The 23,836-nt window shown below is 45.6% G+C and overlaps 2 protein-coding genes across 3 annotated transcripts in view; both read right to left on the reverse strand.

Annotated features, from left to right (window-relative positions):
- LOC134181223 (uncharacterized) overlaps window positions 1–4,142 on the reverse strand; it is a 6,442-nt gene extending 2,300 nt beyond the window's left edge. Inside the window, exons 1-7 of one of the 2 annotated variants that reach the window (XM_062648461.1) lie at window positions 3,614–4,142; window positions 3,445–3,546; window positions 2,318–2,386; window positions 1,838–1,964; window positions 1,639–1,786; window positions 535–606; window positions 362–469 (exon numbers count right to left, since the gene is read on the reverse strand). In XM_062648461.1, coding sequence (XP_062504445.1) covers window positions 362–469; window positions 535–606; window positions 1,639–1,786; window positions 1,838–1,840 — 331 coding nt within the window. In that variant the 5' untranslated portion in view covers window positions 1,841–1,964; window positions 2,318–2,386; window positions 3,445–3,546; window positions 3,614–4,142. Of the gene's footprint in view, window positions 1–361; window positions 470–534; window positions 607–1,638; window positions 1,787–1,837; window positions 1,965–2,317; window positions 2,387–3,444 lie in introns of both variants that reach the window. The other variant, XM_062648460.1, reaches the window with a different exon arrangement.
- Window positions 4,143–6,572: 2,430 nt separating this feature from the next.
- LOC134180894 (MAM and LDL-receptor class A domain-containing protein 2-like) overlaps window positions 6,573–23,836 on the reverse strand; it is a 31,674-nt gene continuing 14,410 nt past the window's right edge. The window contains exons 28-64 of the mRNA XM_062648079.1: window positions 23,388–23,768; window positions 23,160–23,321; window positions 22,715–23,098; window positions 21,840–21,896; window positions 21,613–21,783; window positions 21,162–21,542; window positions 19,714–19,970; window positions 19,367–19,646; window positions 19,278–19,313; window positions 18,931–19,077; window positions 18,708–18,865; window positions 18,442–18,637; window positions 17,096–17,263; window positions 16,966–17,038; window positions 15,668–16,511; window positions 14,989–15,158; window positions 14,796–14,926; window positions 14,596–14,737; window positions 13,142–13,272; window positions 12,876–13,088; window positions 12,437–12,820; window positions 12,218–12,379; window positions 11,776–12,162; window positions 11,651–11,707; window positions 11,417–11,590; window positions 10,948–11,340; window positions 10,633–10,874; window positions 10,297–10,576; window positions 10,045–10,224; window positions 9,832–9,986; window positions 9,427–9,637; window positions 9,189–9,350; window positions 8,653–8,728; window positions 8,240–8,592; window positions 7,089–7,176; window positions 6,906–7,023; window positions 6,573–6,835 (exon numbers count right to left, since the gene is read on the reverse strand). Coding sequence (XP_062504063.1) covers window positions 6,788–6,835; window positions 6,906–7,023; window positions 7,089–7,176; window positions 8,240–8,592; window positions 8,653–8,728; window positions 9,189–9,350; window positions 9,427–9,637; window positions 9,832–9,986; window positions 10,045–10,224; window positions 10,297–10,576; window positions 10,633–10,874; window positions 10,948–11,340; window positions 11,417–11,590; window positions 11,651–11,707; window positions 11,776–12,162; window positions 12,218–12,379; window positions 12,437–12,820; window positions 12,876–13,088; window positions 13,142–13,272; window positions 14,596–14,737; window positions 14,796–14,926; window positions 14,989–15,158; window positions 15,668–16,511; window positions 16,966–17,038; window positions 17,096–17,263; window positions 18,442–18,637; window positions 18,708–18,865; window positions 18,931–19,077; window positions 19,278–19,313; window positions 19,367–19,646; window positions 19,714–19,970; window positions 21,162–21,542; window positions 21,613–21,783; window positions 21,840–21,896; window positions 22,715–23,098; window positions 23,160–23,321; window positions 23,388–23,768 — 7,952 coding nt within the window. The 3' untranslated portion in view covers window positions 6,573–6,787. The remainder of the gene's footprint in view (window positions 6,836–6,905; window positions 7,024–7,088; window positions 7,177–8,239; window positions 8,593–8,652; window positions 8,729–9,188; window positions 9,351–9,426; window positions 9,638–9,831; window positions 9,987–10,044; window positions 10,225–10,296; window positions 10,577–10,632; window positions 10,875–10,947; window positions 11,341–11,416; window positions 11,591–11,650; window positions 11,708–11,775; window positions 12,163–12,217; window positions 12,380–12,436; window positions 12,821–12,875; window positions 13,089–13,141; window positions 13,273–14,595; window positions 14,738–14,795; window positions 14,927–14,988; window positions 15,159–15,667; window positions 16,512–16,965; window positions 17,039–17,095; window positions 17,264–18,441; window positions 18,638–18,707; window positions 18,866–18,930; window positions 19,078–19,277; window positions 19,314–19,366; window positions 19,647–19,713; window positions 19,971–21,161; window positions 21,543–21,612; window positions 21,784–21,839; window positions 21,897–22,714; window positions 23,099–23,159; window positions 23,322–23,387; window positions 23,769–23,836) is intronic.

The raw sequence follows: 23,836 nt of genomic DNA on the forward strand, positions 1-23,836 counted from the left end.
AATAGAATCAAACAAGAGCTACACATACCGGAATCGTTACTGTTGACTTTCTGCACAGTGCGTCGTGTACAAGAAACCCGGGACAGCAAGGATAATATCCAGGCACTTGGACACACACAACACACACACACACACACACACACACACACACACACACACACACACACACACACAAAGACAGACAAACACAGACAGACAGACAGATAGACATACAGACAGACAGACAGACAGACAGACAGACACAAACACACACACACACACACACACACACACACACACAGACAAACACACACACACACACACACACACACACACACACACACACACACACACACACACACACACACACACACAACCTCACCTATCGGTTTTCTTAGTGTGACTATCCGCCCACTAACAGTCAAATTTGATGTTCCTTTGTTGTCTGACTGGGCTGATAGAGACGTCATCACTTCCTTTACAACTCCAACTGACACAAGAGACGAGTTCTCATTACTGATATTTAGCCAAGCAACACACAAGAGTGATTCTCACGGAAATTTGGCATCTCTGTGTCCTGTGCTTGAACCAAGTTGGTAGAAGCACAAACAGACGGTCTGACAGCAACTGAAACAAAATACAAAATGTAGATCTTTACTGTGGAGGGATGGAGGGATTGTACAGGATTAGTGTCTTCTTTCATTCATGAATCTGTCCATCAGTCTGCTTGTATGTCCATCTCTCTGTCTGTCCATTGTTTGTCCATCTCTCTGTCTGTTTGTCTATTTATCGGTCCATTGTCTGTCTGTCTGTCTGTTCATCTGTCTGTTGTATGTCCATCTCTCTGTCTGTCCTCTCTCTCCTGTCTGTATTGTTTGTCCATCTTTCTGTCTGTTTGTCTACTTGTCTGTCCATTTGTCTGTCTGTCTGTATGTCCATCTGTCTAGCTGTCTGTCCATCTTTCTGTCTGTTTGTCTACTTGTCTGTCCATCTTTCTGTCTGTTTGTCTACTTGTCTGTCCATTATCTGTCTGTCTGTAAGTCTGTCCATTGTCTGTCTGTCATCTGTCTGTATGTATGTATGTCCATCTCTCTGTCTGTCCTTCTCTCCATCTGTCTATCTGTCCATTGTCTATCCATCCATCCAAACATCTATAGATAAGTGCCATTTTGTCTGTCCCGTCCGTACGTGGAAGTTTAGTCATGCTGTACAGACAGGAAGTAGAGTCGGGACAGGGTGGAGGCTAGTCACTTTGATTCTCCATCTGTCTGTCTGTCTGTCTGTCTGTCCATCCATCCAAACATCTTTGATTCTCCATCTGTCTGTCTGTCTGTCTGTCTGTCCATTTGCCTGTCTGTCTGTCCATCTGTCTGTCAATACATATATTTAAAATTTCAACACTATTACGTCTGTCCATCTGCCTGTCTGTCCATCTGCCTGTCTGTCTGTCTGTCTGTCTGTCTGTCCATCTGTCTGTCTGTCCATCCATCCAAACATCTTTGATTCTCCATCTGTCTACACGTCTTCCCTTCCATCCAATCAACTTCCCATCATCCGTCTCTTTCCCTCTGTCTGTCTATCAAGTCCAACCATTTGCCCACTTGTCTGTACATGCTGCTATCCACTGAACTCTCCCATTAATTAATTAAAACATCGTACCAACTGGCTGTGTCGTTGACATCACCGGCATTGAGCTCGTTCCCAGTGTGATCACATTTCTTGGCTTGAAATGCTTGAAAGGACAGTTGGGCTTGAGGCAGCCACTCGGTTGAATCTCAAAGCAACACAACAACTCACTCTTCAACGGCTAAACATTCGACATTCTCACAAGAATGTGAGAAATAGACGAAAGTGTCACCATTCACAGTGATATGCATATGTCTGAACGGACATGCTGATCGAAAGCACGACCCTTGTAGCCACAACGCACAGACAGTGTTGTTACCGAGTGCAGCTTGACTGTGACAGAAAGCGCATTGGTCACCCTGGAATAGAGACGACAGTCAAGACGTACAAAAAATAAAAAATAATTTGCATACAAATAATTTATATAAATAAATTATTATTAAATAACAAAAATAAAAAAAATTGTATACAATTAATTTATATAAATTAATTATATGCAAATTATTAATTAATTTATTTATTTATTAATTAATAAATCAATAATTTGCATACAATTAATTTGTATTTTTATTTATTTATATAAATTAATTGTATGCAAATTATTTATTTATTTATTTTTTATTTATTAATATAAATAAATAGCATACAATTAATTTATATTAATAAATTATTAATCAATAATTCACATGATTGGTGACTATATCAACTGTACCTTCAGACATTCAGTATTATAATAGAAGTAACAATCGTCTCCTTTCGTAGCCATTCGATCGCCTCAACCCTGCAACACATATGAAATACATCCAACACATAAACTAATCGACGTCATGCAACTTCTGTGTTTCACACCACAAAAAAGACACAACAGACAAACAGAGACTTGAAATGAGTTTAGATGAAAAGTGCGTGGGTGTGGCAGATAGGTGTGTGTGTGTGTGTGTGTGTGTGTGTGTGTGTGTGTGTGTGTGTGTGTGTGTGTGTGTGTGTGTGTGTGTGTGGTGTATTTACCATTCATGATACATTTGTCATCTGTCAATTGTTTGTCAACCTGTCTGTCAATTGTTTGTCTATGTGTCTGTCCATTGTTTGTCTGTGTCTATCAATTGTTTGTCCACCTGTCTGTCCATTGCTTGCCTGTGTCTATCAATTGTTTGTTCACCTGTCTGTCCATTGCTTGCCTGTGTCTGTCAATTGTTTGTCCACCTGTCTGTCTGTATGTCCATCTGTCTGTCAATTGTTTGTCTGTGTGTCTGTCCATTGTTTGTCTGTGTGTCTGTCCACTGCTTGCCTGTGTCTGTCAATTGTTTGTCCACCTGTCTCTGTCTGTCTGTCTGTCAATTGTTTGTCTATGTGTCTGTCCATTGTTTGTCTGTGTCTGTCAATTGTTTGTCCATCTGTCTATCCATTGTTTGTTTGCTTGTCTGTCAAATATATGTCCATTGTTTGTCTGTCTGTCTGTCCATTGTTTGTATGTCTGTCTGTCAATTGTTTGTCCATCTGTTTTTCTGTCCATCTGTCTGTCCATTGTTTGTCTGTCTGTCTGTCCCATCCATTTCTGTCCATCTGTCTGTCTGTGTGTCTGTCCATCTGTCTGTCTGTGTGTCTGTCCATCTGTCTGTCTGTGTGTCTATCCATCTGTCTGTCTTTGTGCCTGTCTATCTCTCTGTCTGTGAGTCTGTCCATCTGTCTGTATGAGTCTATCCATCTGTACATCTGTGTGTCTGTCCATCTGTCCGTCTATCCATCTGTCTGTGACAGTGTCAGTCTATCCGTTTGTCTGCTTATCCGTCACTCTATCAGCAAACACGTGCTACACAATCCAGTCACTGCAATCTGTACCCAATGCTGCTGCTTTGTCCTCCACAACAGCCAACTTCTCATCCTTCACGTTCTCCACTCCTCGTTGCTGTTGATCCCCATCAGCTCCTTGCAGGCGTAGCTCTTGTAAAAAGATTGCCAACCCATTAGCTTCTATAGCAGTCTTCACCAAAAGTCAGATGAAGAGTACTTGCAGTCCCTCTCTGTTGATATTCAGTGGCATAATGAAGACATACGACATTCTTTCAAAGAATCAGCCATGCTGGATGATGATCTGTTCCAACAGAAAAGGCAGAAAACAACCATGAAGGAGACTGAAATACCCAGTAGTGGTGAAGACAAGAATCAGACAATTGAGACAGTCAAAACAAGTCTCAATGAAGTCATGGTTGACCTAGAAACTGGACTTGCCCCCAACATGACAAATAATGATGGGTATCTGACAGCTGTTAAAAAGTTTTGTGAAACTACTGGAAATGTTGAGGAAAATCAACACATCCACCGACCAAGCAGCAGCGTTTAGTTTCAGCATTACACACTTTTGGCAGTCATACAGGGATAACAAAGCACAGGCAAAGAATTTGGGTGCAGCCTACAGCCCTCAGCAGACGAAAACACATGAGAAATTCAAGCTCTGTTCCTGCAAAAGCTGGCTGCCCCAGTGTGTTTAATAGTAGGAGATCAACTCAAACAACTCCTTCTGTCAGTAGGTATGTGATGCCGAAGCGAATACAAAAGATAAAGAGACAGCACAGTCTGTCCGCCAGTATTCAGCAGAACAGCAAAAATGTTGACAGTTTATTATAAACTTTATACTTAGAAGCATGTTTACTATAGATATACAATGTAAGGTATAGATTACGTGTAAGCCCATGCAATGTTCCTGAAGAACTAAAAGTTATTCTATGTCTACGTGACTATACGTACCGTAGTCTAGCTACTAGTAGTCTGCATATTTTAATAGATAGCTAGCTGTATTACGTGTACACAAGTTTGAAGGTCTCTGGTTGAACAGCTGAAAGTTGGAACAGCTCCTTTTGCGATGCAAGTGCACTGACGCAGATTTCTGCTGAATTATGAACTAATAAAAATAAGTTATCACAACGTAAGGTAGACGAAACGTCTAGCCTACCTGCTATAGCTACTTTGTGCGCATGTGCTTTGATGGCCCCCGAGTTCGAAAATTACGACGCAGCTACCGCTTCAGCAACGTCAATGGTGTGGCGTCGCAAGGTGCGCAGTAGTCAACGAACGCAAACAACAATACAATCATGTTACGTTCCTTCTGCTAACGTCACGTGCAGATTACAGGTATACGGGACGTATATCCGGGTACTGAAGAAAGTGGGCCCCCCCAAAATTCGCAGCACCTACGGGTACGTCAGCGCGGCCTAAAACTCTGAGTAGCACCGGCGGCCCCACCTAGAAATAGGCTGGGTTGCCATCTTTAGTACTGTACTGAAGGGCATGTCTATTTGTTCATGTGTGTGTGTGTGTGTGTGTGTGTGTGTGTGTGTGTGTGTGTGTGTGTGCGCGTGTGTGTGTGTGCAGTGTGTGCGTGCGTGTGTGTGTGTGTGTGTGTGTGTGTGTGTGTGTGTGTGTGTGTGTGTGTGTGTATGATAATGAAATAACACATTGCAAAACTGCAGCTACGAAACAGTCTATAATGTGTAAATAATTGCCTTTTGTGATAATGATCTCATCTATCATTTACCTATTTCTGTGACTGCTGATCCTGTGCCCAAAGGAACAGCAAAGATCAGCAACTTATTTCATGTAACTGTATTACAACGTATTGTTGAGGGTAATGCGCGTGACTCTAAAAACTTGATTGTGAGATATCCCGTATTGCACACGTGAATGTCTCCAAAATCATCTGTGCGTCACATTCACGAAAACACGACATAGAGTACACGAAACATATCATAATATCATTCTATGCTCAAGGCCCCTCAGCCTCTTGCCTACTACCCTAGCCTCAGTTTTTTGCAACGTGGCCTTTGCGATCTGTGTGGCTAACGGCTATCATTGCAGTCATGGATGATACGACTGTTACTTGAATACAAAGTTTAGCTGATGTTTTTTCTCGATCCAAGATGTGCCGGTGTTACCTGGACTGGCTGCAGCAATGACGTCACCACCTCGTCCTTAAAGGCACATGCAAACTACAAAAATTGGCAAGTGCAGGGCTGCAGGTGGTCCTCGACTGTGGGGCCAGTAGTTGGGATTGAGAGGTATTGTGCCTGGAGCCAACGTGAATGGAACTCCAGATTCCTTGATATTGTATTGCAAAAGCCCATTTCTCGACCTTTAGAGTATACATTCTGAATATGGAGTCTACATACATTCACATTGGCTTGCAGCCCCTAGGCTAGTTTAGTCTGGCAGAGTATTGAGGACGGAGGAAATGTTAAGGTGATCAGGGTTTTCCAAGGCAACCCTCGACTTGCGACAAACTTAGAATTTTATTTGGCCGGTCACGTGACAAAGATCATACTTTTATTTCTTCTACAGATATCAGATGACATCTCATAGCCTACTCTAAGTCAAGTGGTGATGGCAGTGCCACTAAATCAAAACTAGAGATAACAGCCTCGTATACATCTTGCGGTAATAAAAGCATGTAAACTCTGTAGTAGGGGCTGCAGAAGTTCCTTTGCATTGGAGAGGCGAAAAATTTCGTACCAGATCGCCGCCATTTTGATTTTAACTGAACATAGTTGGTTTGTCATTGATTAATCTGTGACAGTAGCCAGACCAGCATGCACACAAATGATCATGACATGTGTATCAAGCAAATCAACCGCCATATCATTCACTATTAGTTCTAGCAACAAAACTTTCAAAGTATATTCTCTTCAATCATCGTCCATGATTAGAGGGCGATGCCCCCAATCCCAATATTGGAGGGATAACCGTCCGTCCTTCCCCCCCCTGGTTCCGCCGCTCTTGTGTTGTGATACAAAAGGTCTGAATGAAGTCACTTCCGCATTCTACTAGCGACCAGAACCCCTGGCTTGCGATCATTGACGTGTAAATTGTATTGTAGGAAAAAGACGGCCCGGGGATTAAAGCTTGGAGCATCCCAGAATCAATGTTGCCATGGTGACAACTGCTCTTGCATGTGCACTCTTGATGCAACAGCAAAATAACTACATCCAGTGACTTTCAATTACAAAAACTTAGCTCTAACTTTTGAAATACAAATACACAAAATAGAGACAATACACTACTAAAACGAGTTCAAGGATAACATAATAATTCATGGCAGTCAAACATCATGCCAGTGAAACATCAATACCTAGCCAAAGGTCCACAGAATACAGATAGCACTTCAGTACATACGTTGATCTTTCAGTCGACCTCAAAGGTTTGCATACGGCTGATTGTAGAGAGGATTTCCCACACCACTCTACACACACATACAAAGGTATCACACTGTCATCTCGACAAATCGATTTTACTGGAAATGCAACACTTACGTCAGCGAACGGCAGGTCGACTTTTCCTCCATCGTTTGCGGTGTACCCTACGTTACCGAACGCTGAATCACTGTCGCCGCCGCGCCTCATTGTGTGCACAGTTTCCTTTGTCTGGTACCTAAACGGCAGCCGAACACTTCATGGTTACCGTGGCAACCAGGTGTGACGTTCGAAATGACTGACTTCTGTCTCATGATGAAGAACACGACGATCGTGATGATAACAAGACCGACGACGGCGATGGTGATACCGATTGCGATGTACTTGGAATCTGCATTGGAAGAGGGAAAAGTTAGATGTGTTGTTTCGATGACTGTTGTTTTGTGTTTGTCTGTTGTACATGTGTTTCAAGTATATATGTCTGTTTGTGTATCTGTGTGTGTTTGTGTCTGCCTGTCTGTCTGTCTGTCTGTCTGTCTGTTTGTTTGTCTGTCTGTCTGTCTGTCTGTCTGTCTGTGTACGTCTGTTTGTGTGTTTATCTGTCTGTATGTGAGTGTCTTTCTGTGTGTTTGTCTGCCTGTCTGTGTACCTGTCTGTGTGTTGCTCTGTCTGTGTGTTTGTGTCTGTCTGCCTGTCTGTGTACCTGTCTGTGTACCTGTCTGTCTGTCTGTTGTTTATCTTTGTATTTGTCTGTGTCTCTATCTGTCTGCATTTGTGTCTGTCTGTCTGTGTGTCTGTCTCTCTGTGTGTTTGTATGTCTGTCTGTCTGTGTGCTTGTCTGTCTGTGTGTTGTCTGTTTGTTTGTGTATCTGTTTGTTTGTTTATCTGTTTGTGTGTTTATCTGTCTGTTTGTTTGGGTTTCTGTCTGTCTGTGTGTTTGTCTGTCTGTGTTGTCGGCTGTCTGTATCTGTCTGTGTGTTTATCTGTCTGCATGTGTGTTTGTCTGTCTGTTTGTCTGTCTGTCTGTCTGTCTGTCTGTCTGTCTGTCTGTCTGTCTGTCTGTCTTTGTGTTGTCTGCTGTCTGTGTATCTGTCTGTGTGTTTATCTGTCTGTATGTGTGTTTGTCTGTCTATGTGTCTGTCTCTCTGTGTGGTTCTCTGTCTGTGTGTTTGTGAGTTTGCCTGTCTGTGCATTTGTTTGTCTTTGTGTTGTCTGTCTGTCTGTCTGTGTATCAGTCTGTGTGTTTGTTTGTGTGTTTATCTGTCTATGTGCTTGCCTGTCTGTGTGTTGTCTGTTTGCCTGTGTATCTCTCTGTGTCTTAATTTATCTGTTGTGTATTTATCTGGCTGCCTGTATCTGTCTATGTGTTTGTCTATCTGTGTGTTTGTTTGTTTATGTTTATTTGTGTGTGTGTGTGTTTGGTTGTCTGTCTGTGTTTGTCTGTTTGATCATACCATCGCTACTGCTGCCGCCGCTCGATCCACCCTGTTCTTGGTTGCCCGGCTGAACGGCAGCCGTGCCAAACACCTCGACATCTTTATTTCGCACGAATTCGATTGTTGGATAGCAGTAGCCCTGGCTGTCGCACACGCACACGTCGCCATTCTCTTCCGTCTGCACGCATATCACACAGTATCCGCTCTCGCGCATTAGGCTATCGTCCTGGCACGAGCACTTGCTGTTCTCGGCGTCCGGATCGCAAGCCGGAGGACGCGGAGTTTTCTTTTCAGTTGGAGGAAGCTTGACGGTAGGCTTGGGAGCGAAGTAGGTTTTCTCACATCGCTTTCCGTAGTACGGATGTGGACACCTGCATAGATGAAGAAGGCAATCACACAAACGTGAAAAAGAAAGAAGAAGACGTCCTTACAGGCACTTGTTCTCGCCGGTGTCGATAAAGCAACGACCATCGTTGACACAATAGTATGGGTCACAAAACGTGACGTCTATGGAAAGATTCAATTACAAACGTAACGGTGTATCACGCCAAATATTGACAGGGCCACTAGTGGACCTTCCGGTTACGGTCAGGGTCAGGAGTTGGAGGTCGGGGTCAGGATTAGGTTTAGGGATAGACTTGGAGTTAAGGCTAGTGTTAGGGTCAAGATCAGAGTCAGTGTCAGGGGTAGGGTCAGGGTCAGGGTTAGGGTCAGGTTCAGGGTTAGGGTCAGCATAAAGTCAGGGTCAGGGTCAGCATAAAGTCAGGGTCAGGGTAAGGGTAAGGGTCAGGGTCAGGATTAGGGTTACGGTCAGGGCCAGGGTCAGGGTCAGGATTAGGGTCAAGGTCAGGGTCAGGGTCGGGGTTAGGGTCCAGTTTTTGTTGACCAGTCCGGTTTAGGCTACCAAAAAAATAGACTCCTGTCCTTTTTGGCTCAGTCCAAACGTTCATTACAGGTCGGGTCTCACCGCAGGGATTGTATTTTTCGTTGATTTCGTCTGATCCGTCGGAACAGTCTGGCCTCTCGTCGCACAGCTTGTCCCATGGGATACACCTGTAGTCGGCGACGCACTGATACTCGCCGTCGCCGCACTTGGGTGGCGGAGTCGTTGCGGGAGGGCTCGTCGTGTCTAGTGAATAGTGAAAACAAACAAGCATATATATCAGCGCTGTATACCGTCTAAGTAGTTTGCGTTTGTAACGTACAATCGCATTCTCCGAAACTGATGTCATCGATTGCGATGTCTCCTTGGTAGCCATTGCCGCGCGTGGCTAAGAACAGGATGTGGAATGTTGAGTGTTTGATGTCGAGCGGTGCTATGACCGCCTGTTTCCATTCGCCTCCCTGATCGCCCGACTTCTTCCAAGCGGCTCTACGGACCTGAGCCTGAGACGAATACGTGCCTTCGATAAAAACCTAAAGACACCCATTAAAGGTGATTCCTGCGTGTGTGTGTGTGTGTGTGTGTGTGTGTGTGTGTGTGTGTGTGTGTGTGCGTGCGTGCGTGTATACATGTGTACGCGTGTGTTTCACTGTGAGTTTGTGAGTTTGTGTGTGCGTGTGTGTGTGTGCGTGCGTATTTGCCCATAATAGTTTTGAGCACTAATTACCTCTAAACTTCCAACGTTACTGCCCTTCATGTGATACCAAAACTCCAAGCGACAGTAGCCACATTTGAGGTCACTAACTTTGTACTCAGGACTACGCAGAATGGCAACGCTGCCTTCACTCAAAGAATGACCAGCAGCCGCATACATATAGTAACCTGTAACCCACACCAATTATTTCAAGAAATCAAAGTTTCCATCATGTGTTTAGCATACCGAGATTTGAATCGGTCGTGTGGTCATTGTCCGGTCCCGTCGACCACGACGGCGTCCCTCCGGAATTGCGCTGCCAGTCGTAGTTATCGTCCGTTTCATCGACAAAATTGCAGTCGCCGTCATCAAAACTGCAGTCGCAGAACTGCTCGAGAGGCGGCTTGGTCGGACAGTCCGGACAATCTAAAAACGGCCTCCGTTTACTCCCACAATTCACGACGTCGTCAACACAAACAAAGAGACTAAGTCACTTACAGCAGCACATAACCCCGCCAGCGTCGTCGGCCGACAACCGAGAGCAACCCTTGAACTCAGTGACGGGCGAGTAGTACGTCGACTGAGGAAAAAACGAGCTCGGACATTTTGTGTCTTTATCGCATTCTAATCCGCAGCAAAGCGGTTCGTTGCATTGGGTGTCGAAGTGAGTGCATCCGTAGTCTTTAGGTGACGCCGTGTCGCAGCCGCCTCGACGGCAGTGATTGATTCCCGCGCTGAAGCGACCGTAAGCGGCTTGGCTACATGCCTTGCCGCCAATCTAAACAACCAATCGTTTCCAGAAGAGAAAAGAGTAAACTCAAACAAGGAATTCACGTAGTTTCTGATGTCCGCTGGGTTGCCGTTGGAGCCGCATATGCGCCATCCGTTGTCGACGTCGCAAAGGTCGGCGGGTTCGCGGCACTTCACGGTGCGACCGTCGGGAAATTTGTTGCCGCACTTGCCCGTCGGGACGTCGCGCAGACTCTTGAGTCCGTCCCACTCGCCTTGACAGCCGGCCACGTTTGGTTCGTTAAAGAAGCCCTCTCTACTCTTGTCGGCGCAACCGCTTTTAAGAGCTACAAAAACATAAACAAATATGAGCATAGTTGAAATAAACGAGGTCGTTGGAATTGTGTTGTTCGTGCGTACCGTTGTTGCAGTAGCTGTTGCCCTGTTTCTTATTAAACGCACAACCCGGACCCCTAAATGAAATATCGTCAATAGCGATATCGCCCTGGTAGCCGTCTTTATAAGTGGCAACAATATGGATTCGATAATCCGTCCGACTGAGAAACGTAACGTTTGCCTGGATCCATTTGTCCCCTTGCGGACCGGATACTTCCATCATTTTTTGAAAGACGTCCGTAGATTTCATGTAGACCTTTAATTTGCCGATATTTTGGCCGAGCATGTGGTACCACAGTGTCATAGTGCACGGCTGAGACGAGCCTACGACATTAGGACTTTCTAGAATCGAATTGTATCCTTTCTTGCGAGAACCAGCAGACCACCAACCACCCGCTTCAAAGTACATATAATGACCTACAACAGAACGTTATATATGTATATGTATATACTCACGCATTCAAAGCGTTGTCGAGCACCTCACTTGACTTACCCTCATTAGTGGTGCCATACGTGTGATCAATTCCGGGGCCAGTTCCCCAAGACTCGGTGCCGCCTTCGTTCATTACCCAAGCCGCGTCCGCACACGTCGAATCGTTCCAGTAGCAGACGCCGCACTCGAAGTCGCAGTCGCCCACCACCTTACCGCTAGAGTACGACGGATCGCCTGTATCGAGCAGTGCGAATTAGTATAGCGACACGGTAAGAACGCCATATAGAACATTACACCAATCGGTTGCGTTGATTGCAGTGCAAACGGCAGAGTTGTCGCAATCATCGGTGTCTACAGATTATTGTAGAGTCATCCAATGAGACAGCAACGCACAGGGACGCGATAACATTCATGCCTACCAGCAAAGTAGGATGTGCAGCCAGGCGAGAAGGTGATGTCGTCGACGGCCATGTCTCCAAACGGTCCGTAGATGTTGTCGGCTTCGATGGAGACGACGGACTCCGTGTTTTCGTCGTTGCTGGTGTAGAGATCGACGGTCACGTTCAGCCAGGTGTCGCTCTGATGACCGGATCGAGTAAAGAGAACCGGCTGGTTATACCACCAAGACTGTCCGTCGAGCAGTTTCTTGATTTGCAGTTTGCCGATGTCTCTACCGCTCATGTGGTACCAAACAGTTAGCATGCATCGGTTCGCCTTGTCTATTCCTTTTAGCTTCCTGCTTTCCAACTTAGCCAAACTTTGCCATCCGCGCTTTGACTTACTCACCTCAATATACATGTAATGACCTAGCAGACTATAAATCCCTCAACCCGAACACGTTTTCTCAACAAGCTTCATTACCCGAGTTGTTGCCGTAAGTGTGGTCGGACTGAGGGCCCGTAATGTGTGATTGCGTTGTACCTCTGGTCCGGTGCCAGTCGTTGTAATCGCCTTGAAACGTGTTTCGCCAGCAGCAGCAGCGACACGAATCCTGCTCGAAATCGCAGTCGCCCGGGCCGAGCTCTAAAACGCAAACTATTACAAACTGTATACAGTAGAGCGAGAGAATTATAATGTTACTTGGTGAACAGGGTGGAGGTGGAGTCGGAGTGGGAGGCTTCGGACAGTATTCGAATTTGATATCGTCGATAGCGATGTCTCCATTGTAACTGCTTCCCCTCTCTCCTTCGAATATGATTCTGTAAGATACCGAGCTCTGAAGTGGAACGGTAGCGAAATTCCACTGGTTGCCTTGATCTCCTGTCTCACTCCACACTACCTTAGCTGCCATGCCGTTGGTCGGCTCAAGAAAGACTCTCAAGTCTTTAATCGTGGCTCCATACATGTGGTACCAAAAGGTGAGATTGCACGACGAGCATGAGGGATCGAGAACGTCGCGCGTTCGGATTTGAGCCTTGAAGCCGGCAAGGTTTGGAGACGACGTTTCAATGAAGAGGTATTTACCTGAAGAGAGATATTGTAGATTGCTGACTACTTCAGCAACATTCAATTGCCAAACCTGTTGAAGTTCCTGTCGTGTGATCGTTACTGGGCCCGGTAGCAAAGCTCGGCGTGCTTCCGCTCTGCAAGAGCCACGTCATTTGCAAACCGGATACATGTTCCCAGAAACAGATGTCGTCGTTGTCGAAGTTGCAATCTAGCGAGTGAGGACCTTTGGGGAGGGGCGGATTGGGAGGGCAGACTTGAGCAGACACTCCCGCAACGAGAGATGCTAAAGAAACAAATAGCGAGTTTGTGATAACTAGAAAAGGAGCCTATTCTGACCTGCTACGACGCTCAAAAGGACAAACTTCATGATGCTAACGACAGCAAACAGAATGTGGTGTTGAGCACTCTCCTCTTGGCACCACCCACTTGAATGCTTGCCCTCCCGTGCTAGGCACGACCAATGGCGGCTCACGTGTGCTCATTGTTATGCAACCCAAATATAACCACTACATCAATGGTTCCAGTTGCTATAAATATATATGATTTTGTAATCTCTAAGTTACGCCAACTAAACAACCGTATCTTTGTCATAAAGATACAGGAACTTGGTGGACCAGAACGTGGAAAGCCATTAGTAACACTGCGCCAATTGGAACATGAACCATTCACATAAGAGAGAAATGCATCTGTCCCTCTGTGTGTGTGTGTGTGTGTACACAAAATGATGTAGATACTTAGATACTTTCAGCAGACTAAAATGCTAAACACGTACGTTCATTCTACTTTGCATGCGTTTAATTCAATCGTTGTCATCCTAGTAAGATACACATGGTACGTACAAATAGTATTGTTCTACCTTGTCACAACCTCGTGTACACAATAGCTACATCGACTCGTAGACTGGGTTTTCAAAATGCACTTCCATTTTTCTGCACAAAAGAGACAAGAATATGAAGGAGTCGGAATTGTCTTTGCTTCTGCAGTCATTTGACTACGTCTTGGTATGAATGTGTTCGTTTAGTACGCACGCGCAGTGCGCGTAAACACCGCATGTGTATGTCTGTGTATCGGTGTCTGTCTGTCTGTCTGACTGACTGTCTCTGCATGTCTGTCTGTCTGTCTTTATCTGTCTGTCTGTCTGTCTGTCTGTCTGTCTGTCTGTCTGTCTGTCTGTCTTTGTCTGTCTGTCTGTCTGTCAATACATATATTTAATATTTCAACACTATTACATTCAAAAATGTCCCTGTATGTCTGTATGTTTGTCTGTCTTTTCGTCCATCTGTCTGTCTGTCATTTGTCTGTCTGTCTGTCTGTCTGTCTGTGTGTCTGTCTGTCTGTCTGTCTGTCTGTCTGTCTGTCAAGTCAAAGAACATTTTTGAAAACATCAACGCTAATACAGAAAAGACTACATTTAACACTAAGAGTTCAAGATAAACAACCACATCGGTCATAAAAGAAAAACTCTAACGGACAGCCAGTCTATCTGTCTGAGTGTCTGTCTGTCTGTCTGTCTCTCTAAGACATTTTGCTTGATAAAGAACTTTAAGTCTGTCTGTCTGTCTATCTGTCTGTCTGTCTGTCCGCCTGTCTGTCTTTCCGTCCGTCCGTCCGTCTATCTGTCTGTCTGTCTTTCTTTCCGTCTGTTTTCTGTCTGTCTGTCTGTATTTCCGTCTGTTTCTTTGTCCGTCCGTCCGTCTGTCTCTCGTGTTTGTCGTGTCCAAGTTGACGGCCATGTCGTGATCCGATCTAACTTAATTAAACGACCGTCACATCTCCACAACCGTTCTTACCCAATTTCATATTGCCCGTGTCGCTTGCTTCTCCAATACAAGAGCCCGATCACAACCAGAGTCACAACCACCAAGGCTCCAACAATTATCCCAACCATGCCTCCTACGCCGAGACCTCCACTGTCAGACGAAGCCTCAAGACCTGAAAGGCGTACTAAAAACTTAGCCTCGAATAGCCTAATAAATTACAATACAATTACCATGAGCTGTCGCTGAGAAGCTGCCATATCGCCTGCTGATTGCTTCCTTGTGTTGTTCAATTTGTTCCAAAGCGGACGACTGCAGCACCAAGTTGCTTAAATTATCCTCCATGAAGAGAACGATTGTCACCCTGTAAATCATCGCCACATCATTGCACTGCAGTGGGACAGTAACAGACACGAATGCTCTCACTCTGCTTGTCCGTTAGACTTCGGCAACTTCTCGGTGAAAGTCGTGACGAAAACCTTCGCGTTGAGAGTGGTCGACATGAACGACTCGAAGAGCTCCTTGTCGAACGACGAAGTCGATACGCTCAGCACGAAATCGACAGTCTGACGCAACTGTTCTGACGAGAATTCGCCCTGAAAATAAAATAAACAACCGTGAGTGAGACAGAAGACAGTGGAGCCTAGCGCTTACTACATCAGCGGCGTAGCCAGGAAATTTTACCCGGGCATACATGATATTAACATAATCTTTATATAGCAATTATTATATAATTATCGATTAATTTTTATATTTAATAATATATGAATTTGTACTCAGCAATCAAAGATCAGAAAGTATCAACCCATATTCTGGATACTGCAAATCAACCTGAAGCACCAAGACTTGTCTGTATGAAAGGTGACATAAGTTGCACCTACCTACTTGACCACACACACCATATGCATCTACTCTACTTTGCTCACCATTTGCCACTCTAAACAGTCTACTATAACCAAACGCGAAAGAAGGATTAAGAGAGAAGGAAGAGTGTGAGGGACAACGAGGGTCACGCACATAAATTTTCGAGTAGGTCCGTGCCTGCCTAAGCCACCTACTACACTCACACGAATTTAGTACACAAGCAACGAGACAGTGCGCTTACTGAAGTAGGAGACGGTGAGGTCTTCGCAGTTGTATTTTTCGAAGCGTTTGTCGATGTCGCTACTGCACTACTTGTGGTTGGTTTTGCTGCAACTTTTGAAGTTGATTTTGTTGTGGCTTTTGCAGTTGGTTTTGCTGCCGTTTTGGCTTTCGTCGCTCTGCCTGTTGGTTTTCCCGTCGACGACGACACTCCCTCGGTAGCTCCAGAGCTGCTTGCTGATGTAGCAAGGAAACCCTGCGAGACCGCCTCGGTTTCAACACCCTGCGTCGTCGTCTCAGCCGGTGTCGTCACCTTCTGCGTACTCGAGCTCACAGTCGCGGAATACGTCGCTCTAGGTCTGCCACTAGACACGGTCCCAGATCCCTGACTTGGAGTACGTATACTCTCGGTTGTCTTGGCCGACTCCGTGCTTGCTGGAACACTTGTAGTCGACATCTCCGTCTCAACAATTGCCGTCGTTTCTCGAGTGGTGGCAGGCGGTTGAGTACTCGGAGAGGTGGTGCTAACCGATTGACTTCCGGTTGTTGTTGTTTGAGTTGAAGGGCTTGCTGTGGTGGCAAGAGATTGAGTACTTGAAGAGCTGGTGCTGACCGATTGACTTCCAATTGTTGTTGTTTGAGTCGAGGGGCTTGCTGTGGTGGCGATTTGTGCTTGTGTTGTTTTTGCCGTTGTCGCTTTGTTAGCCGTGCTTGCTGATTGGGATGTCGGACTGGCTGTTGAGACTGATGGCGCTTTACTTGTTTGCAAGGTTGTTGCCGTTGTACTGGTTAAAGGCTGAGAGGTTACACTAGGAGTCGTCACTTGTGTCTGCTCGCATCGGGGGCCAGAGTATGGATACATACACCTTCACAACGGTTCAACCATACAGCAAGTAATCGACATAATAAAGACGGACATACACACCACGCCAGCACGGACAAACACACACACACACACACACACACACACACACACACACACACACACACACACAGACACACACACACACACACACACACACACACACACACACACACACACACACAGACACACACACACAGACACAGACACAGACACAGACACAGACACAGACACACAGACACAGACACACAGACACACACACACACACACACACACACACACACACACACACACACACACACACACAGACACACACACAGACACAGACAGACAGACAGACACACACACACACACACACACACACACACACACACACACACACACACACACAAACACACACACACACACACACACACACACACACACACACACACACACACACACACACACACACTTACAGGCACGTTTCTACGCCAGACTGTATAAAACAAGAACCGTTGTTGACGCAATAGTATGGATGGCACAGTGTCTCTGTTGAAAACTAGTGATTATCGATCAATACGAATCAAATAATAGATTGGGACGTACGACAAGGAAAAGGCCTGGTTTCGTCCGAGCCGTCTCCGCAGTCGTTCTGTCCGTCGCAGAGTTGCGACTTTGGAATACATAGGGAACTGTTGCTGCACAGCCACTGGTTTGGTGCGCAGGTGGGCAGAGATGTAGCCGTCATCGTGGTTGGTGATTCAGTTGTTGATACTATGAGAAGGAAGATTGGTACACACTTTAGTGATAGAACAACCACAGCAACAAACAAACAAAGAAACAAACAGCAGCACAACTATAGCAAGACAAGACAGCACAGCTATAGCTATAGAAGAGAAACAAACAAAAGCATAACTATAGCAAGACAAGGTAGGACAACTATAGTAATAGAAAACAAACAAACAACAGCACAACTATAGCGAGACAATAAAGCTCAACTATAGCAATAGAAGGCAAACAAACAACAGCACAGCTACAGTAACAAAAGACAAACAAACAAAAAACAACAGTACAACTACAGTAACAAAAAACAAACACTACTATAGCAAAACAAGACAGCACGATAGCAACAAAAGACAAACAAACAAACAAACAACAAACAACAGCACAACTATAGATGGACAAGACAAGCAAAGAAATAACAAACAAACAATAGCACAACTATAGCAACAAAAGACAATCAAACAAACAACAGCACAACTACAGCAAGACTTGACAGCACAACTAGCAATAAAAGGCAAACAAACAAACAAACAACAACCAACATCGCGACTAAAGCAACAACAGACATACAAGGAAACAAACAACAGCACAACTATAGCAAGACAAGACAGCACAACTACAGCAATACAAAACAAACAAACAACAAATAACAGCACAACCACAGAAACAAATACAAACAAAGAAATAACAAAAACCAACAGCACAACTATAGCAAGACAAGACCGCACAACTAGCAATAGAAGACAAGCAAACAAACAAACAACAAATAGCATCACAACTACAGCAACAAAAGACATACAAGGCAACAAATGAACAGCAGCACAACTATAGCTAGACAAGACAGCACAACTATAGCAATAGAAGACAAACAAACAACAAACACCAGAACATGTACAACTACAGCAACAAACAAACAACAGCACAACTATAGCAAGACAAGACAGCACAACTATAGCAACAAAAGACAAACAAACAAGCACAACTACAGCAGCAAGACAAACACACTAAACCACATCAATTAGCAGCAACAAAAAAACAACATTAAAAGCGACAAAGAAACATAAAGCAACAAGAGCAAAACATTTCAGCAATAAACTTATACATTTCTTCTTCTTCTACAAAACAACGAGATACACTAAGGTGGCAAAGACATCTTGCTCTCCTCTTACGTTCGCAGTCTTTCAAACTAATGTCGTCAATTGCGATGTCTCCCCTAAAAGAGGAGCCTTTTGTAGCCAAGAAGAGTACGTGAAAAGTAGAGCTTGTAATGTTGAGTGGTTGCACTCTTGCTCTCAACCACTGATTGCCTTGGTTGCCCGACAAAGCCCAAACAGGATACCTCACAGTAGGTTCCTCCACAAACACCTTTACATGGACCAATGAACGCTGACATCATACACAAACGGAACGAACTACAACTGTGAGTCATTTGTACCTGAAGTCTTCCAACTGATGTTCCATACATATGATACCAGAACTCAAGCAAACACGCGCTGCAACCAAGAGCTGTAACGTTGTATTCGGGACTTCGGAGAACGGCGACGCTTCCAGGTTGTATAGAAAGAGGAGTAACTTCCACGTACATGTAGTATCCTACATGCCCAAAGAGAAACACAAAGATTGCACGTGATTGGATATGTAGTGTGAATGAGGTAGACCTAGAGTTGATCCCGTGGTGTGATCGGTAGAAGGTCCCGTGGAGAAAGATGGCGTGGCGCCAGAGTCGCGGGACCAATCAAAATTGTCGGTGTCCTCGTTCACAAATCCACAAGCATCCGCATCGAAATCGCACGCACTGCATAAGCCTATAGCAAGCAGTCGATTGACACTGCAAGGATAAGATTTGCGCCCGCGCACGCACACATGCACACGCACACAGCCAGCCAGCCAGCCAGCCAGCCAGCCAGCCAGCCAGCCAGCCAGACACACACACACACACACACACACACACACACACACACACACACACACACACACACACACACACAAACATACACGTCAATACCTGGAGGAGAAGTTGGCGGAACGTAATTTGGATCATCTACGAACAAAAGTCAACTACATCCACTATCAACAAACAACGCTCTAACTCACAGCAGCACATCACTCCACCAGAACTTGCAGCACTCAAACGAGAGCAACCATTAAGCGCCGGCAGACTTGTGTATCTCGTCGACTGCAACCAGAAAGCGCTCGAGCAATTTGCATTAAACGAGCAACCGAATCCACAGCAAAGAGGCTCATTACACTGAAGGGCAAAGTGAGTGCAACCGTAGTCACCCCCCTGTGGAACATCACAAGATGATGGACTACAGTAGTTGATGCCCGCACTGAACTTTCCATATCCAGCGACAGCACAAGCATCACCAGATATCTAAACAACACAAACACACACACCCCTTCAAAGCAATACAACAAACGGTCTCAACGTTTCATCTCACGCTTGCCGCAATCTCGGACGAGTTTCCGTGTGCGGACCTTCCGGCACCGCATATGTGCCATCTGTTCTTCGTGTCGCAGATATCGGCCGGAGATTTGCAAGCGACCGCCCGTCCGTCCTTAAACCGATTGCCACACCCCGACGTCGTCGGCCGGTCGCGAAGGCTCCGCAAACCGTTCCACGTGCCGACACAACCGGCAACGTTCTGAGCGTCGAAGAAACCTTCTCTACTGCCGTCCGCACAGCCCGCCGTCAAAACTGAAAAAAAAGTTTAAGGCTGCGGGATTAAATTAATGACGTATCGAGGTGTTACGTGCTGCTTACGTGCTCTTGCGTTTTCTTACGTCCTCGCGCGTCTGTTTGCATTAAAACGGCGAACGCAAATCGCGAAGATGGAGGGTCACGAAGGATAGCTCTTCAACCAGGAAACGCAAGACGCATTAATGTAACGCAGTTTTAACGTGAACAGGAAAAGGGTTCAAGGAGACGCAAGAAGAAAAGACGCAAGACGCGAACGCACACTTGGACCTGGTCACACTGCGTCTGCGTCTGCCTTCGGTGAGGTAACACTAAACGTTTTCGCCAAAAACCGAAACGGAGACGCAGACGCGGCATCTGCACTAACGTCTGAAGCAGGTTTCTACGCGTCTCTGCATGTTCTTTCCGTCCATGCACACCACTGCCATATTTCAATAATAAGCATTGACCTTCTACATACGCTAGACTAATTCATTTGCCAATTTAGTGACAACAGATGTCATCAATACGGAAACGACTGACGTTTTTTCCACTTCAGTTACAGTTGAACATTCTTGTGGTCGACTGAAGCAGAGAGACGCTTGATTTAAGGCTGGTTCCCAATATGCGACGGAGAGCTGTCCGTCACGATCCGTCAAACGACATCAAAGGCGCCGCTCAAGACGGACTACGGACGGATTGCATGACGGAGCGTTGACGGACGGAATCGATTCTATTTTGTCCGCTCCGTCGGAAGTTAACGTACCGCAACAGGAAATGATTAGGTAGTGTTACCCAATCTGCGAAGCGCAAAACGAGAATAACGTAATCATGCACGCGGGAATGGTAATTATCGGAACGCGGAACGTACACGTTTTGTGAACACGACGGAGAGCTGTCCGTTCCGATCCGTCGGGGTCCGTAACGGTGCGTTAGGTCTGCGTCGCATATAGTAAACCAGCCTTCAGCCCGGTTCACAATACACCTCACGTCGCGTCAAAGGAGGCCGTCTCCGACGCGACGCGAGGTGCATTGTGAACCAGGCTTTGAGAACTTTCAGCGTCGTGGAACGATTACAAACGTGTGCGCATAGTGTGACCGAAGGCCTAAAAAATCCCCGTGCGTTTCAATGGAAGCATGCAAACGCAGGTTATCAGGTATTGAGTGTTTAACGTAAGCCCAGCCGACAAGCTTTGATCGACCTAATCTTACCGTTCGAGCAATACGAGTTGTCACTCCTGTTGTTGAACTTGCAGTTGGAAAACGAAATATCGTCTATTGCTATGTCGCCTCGAAATCCACCCCCGTATGTAGCAACAATGTGAACACGGAAGTCAGACAAACTGGTAAAGGTCACGCTAGTGTTGATCCACCGATTTCCCTGATTGCCGGTAATTTTTCTCATCATCAGTATGCTCGTCTCTGACACCATGTAGACGACTAGCGAGCCCACGTCCACTCCATACATGTGGTAGAAGAAATTCATGCTACACCCGTCGGTTGTGCCCAAAATGTTCGGACTCTGCAAGACAGCAAGCTCGCCCTGCAATCGAGTCTTCCCGCTCAGACTCGATTCAAAATACATGTAGTGGCCTATAATCACAAACCAAAACGTTATGTATTCCTATGTATTAAATAAAATATTTAATATTTTATTAACTACCTTCCGTTGTCCCGTATGTGTGATCCGTTGATGGACCGGTGTTAAAAGAAGGCGTGCCTCCCTCCTGGACAATCCAATCATCCTGGTCGCATCCGGTGTTGTTCCAAAAGCATGAGCCGCACTCGAAATCACAGTCACCCGTCACGGAACCGTCCGAAACAGAGTTAGAACCTAAAAGCAAATCCTGCCGACGAATTAGATCGACACTAAGATGCCCAACAACTTACACCAGTCGGTGGCATTGATGGGGGTGCAGACAGCTGAGTTGTCGCAAGTTTTGTTGTCTAAACAAAATATGCAGGTATCGTATTCATTCGACTATTAACCCTGCCCGAAAAATAACCCGTGGATCTGATCCGTTTGAAAAATAGTAACTCCGTGCTCGATTAGTAAGCCATAATCTAATGTCAGAGACAAAAAGGTACTACAAAAACATTGAGGGAACGACATAAGTCTGCCAGTAGAGACACAGTCGGAATAAGATGAAGACAATGATCATGACGATGAGGACATTACGGTTATTGATGATGAGGACCGTGAGCAAAGTTAACGCTACCGGTAACTGAATGCGTCAAGAGTGTGTTTCTCTAATACTAACTTGAGTAGCTCCATACTTCAACTTGAAATTTGAAAATTAGTAACCCATGCTCGATTAGTAACCCTGCTTAAATAGTAAGCCATGAGACTGATCAATTTGAAAAAATAGTAACCCATGCTCAATTAGTAATCCTGCTTAAATGCTGACCAGTGGTTATAATCAGTTTACATAATAGTAACCCACGCGTTACTAGTAAAAATAGAAACCCACGGGTTACTATTAAAAATACTAACCCATGCTCGATTAGTAACCCTGCTTAAATAGTAATCCGTGGGTCTGATAAGTTTGAAAAAATAGTGACCCATGCTCGATTAGTAATCCTGCTTAAATAGTAACCTGTGGTTCTAATCTGTTTAAAATACTAACCCACGGGTGACTAGTAAAATAGTGACCTACGGGCTACTATTAAAAAATACTAACCTATGCTTGATTAGTAACCCTGCTAATACCGTATTACAGTCAACCAACACAAACCTCATGCACAACCAAATAACTGCGACATACCGACAAAAAACTGGCCGCATCCGGAAGAAAACGTGACGTCATCGACTGCAATGTCACTAGAAAACGAAGTCACACGGCTGGCTTCGATGGACACCGAAAACGGGACGCCGCTGTACGTCGACGTGTACAAATCGACGGTGACGTTTCGCCACCGGTCGCCTTGATTGCCGCTGACGACAAAGAGGGTCGGGTAGAGAAACGAGAACGTGCCGTCGGGCTGTTTCCGGATGCGAAGAGTACCGACACTTTTGCCATACATGTGGTACCACACGGTCAATGAGCACAAACTAGAGTTAGTCACACCGTTGAGTTTCTTGCTGAGTAGCGTAGCTGTGCTCAAGAATCCAGCCGTCACCTTGCTTGCTTCAAGATACATATAGTGGCCTGCAGAGAAAAATCGATTAAAACACCCACGTGACTACACAGTTCGCGACATCTTTGATACCCGACGTATTGCCGTATGTGTGGTCGTATCCGGGTCCTGTTCCGAATGACTGCGTTGCGCCACGTGATCGTTTCCAGTCATTGACGTCGCCGGTGAACGTGTTCTGCCAGCAACAGCAGCGACAACTGTTCTGCTCGAAATCGCAGTCCCCAAGCGCCAAATCTACCCGAAACAACGCGTAAGCCAAACCTTAGGCTAATTACAATCAAACGTGTTTCGTCTGTTTACCAGCAGAACAGGGTGGTGGTGGTGACGGGGGAGATATAGAGGGACAGTTTGTAAGAGATAAGTCGTCGACAGCGATATCTCCGGTGAAGCCAGAGCCGGCAACGGCCTCGATGACGATTCGATAGGGAACTGAAGAGACAAGATCTACACTATCGTTCTTCCAGCCGCGACCCTGATTGCCTGAGAGAGACCACATAGTTTGACTGCTGCCGCCGTTCGCAGGCTGTAGAGCGACCGACAGTGTGTTGATGGTTGCACCGCGCATGTTGTACCAGAAGTTCAATTTGCATGGACTACACGACGGGTCTAGAACTCTCGATCTCAGCTGTGCTTTGTCTCCCAATTGGCTCGGCGACGACGTCTCAAGATAGACGTACTTACCTGAAAATACGACGTATTAATATCAAACACAGAAGGCAAATCAGAAACGTTTGGACTCTGTATATACG

The sequence above is a fragment of the Corticium candelabrum genome, chromosome 6 (genome assembly GCF_963422355.1).
Source record: "Corticium candelabrum chromosome 6, ooCorCand1.1, whole genome shotgun sequence".
NCBI classification, from domain to species: Eukaryota; Metazoa; Porifera; class Homoscleromorpha; order Homosclerophorida; family Plakinidae; genus Corticium; species Corticium candelabrum.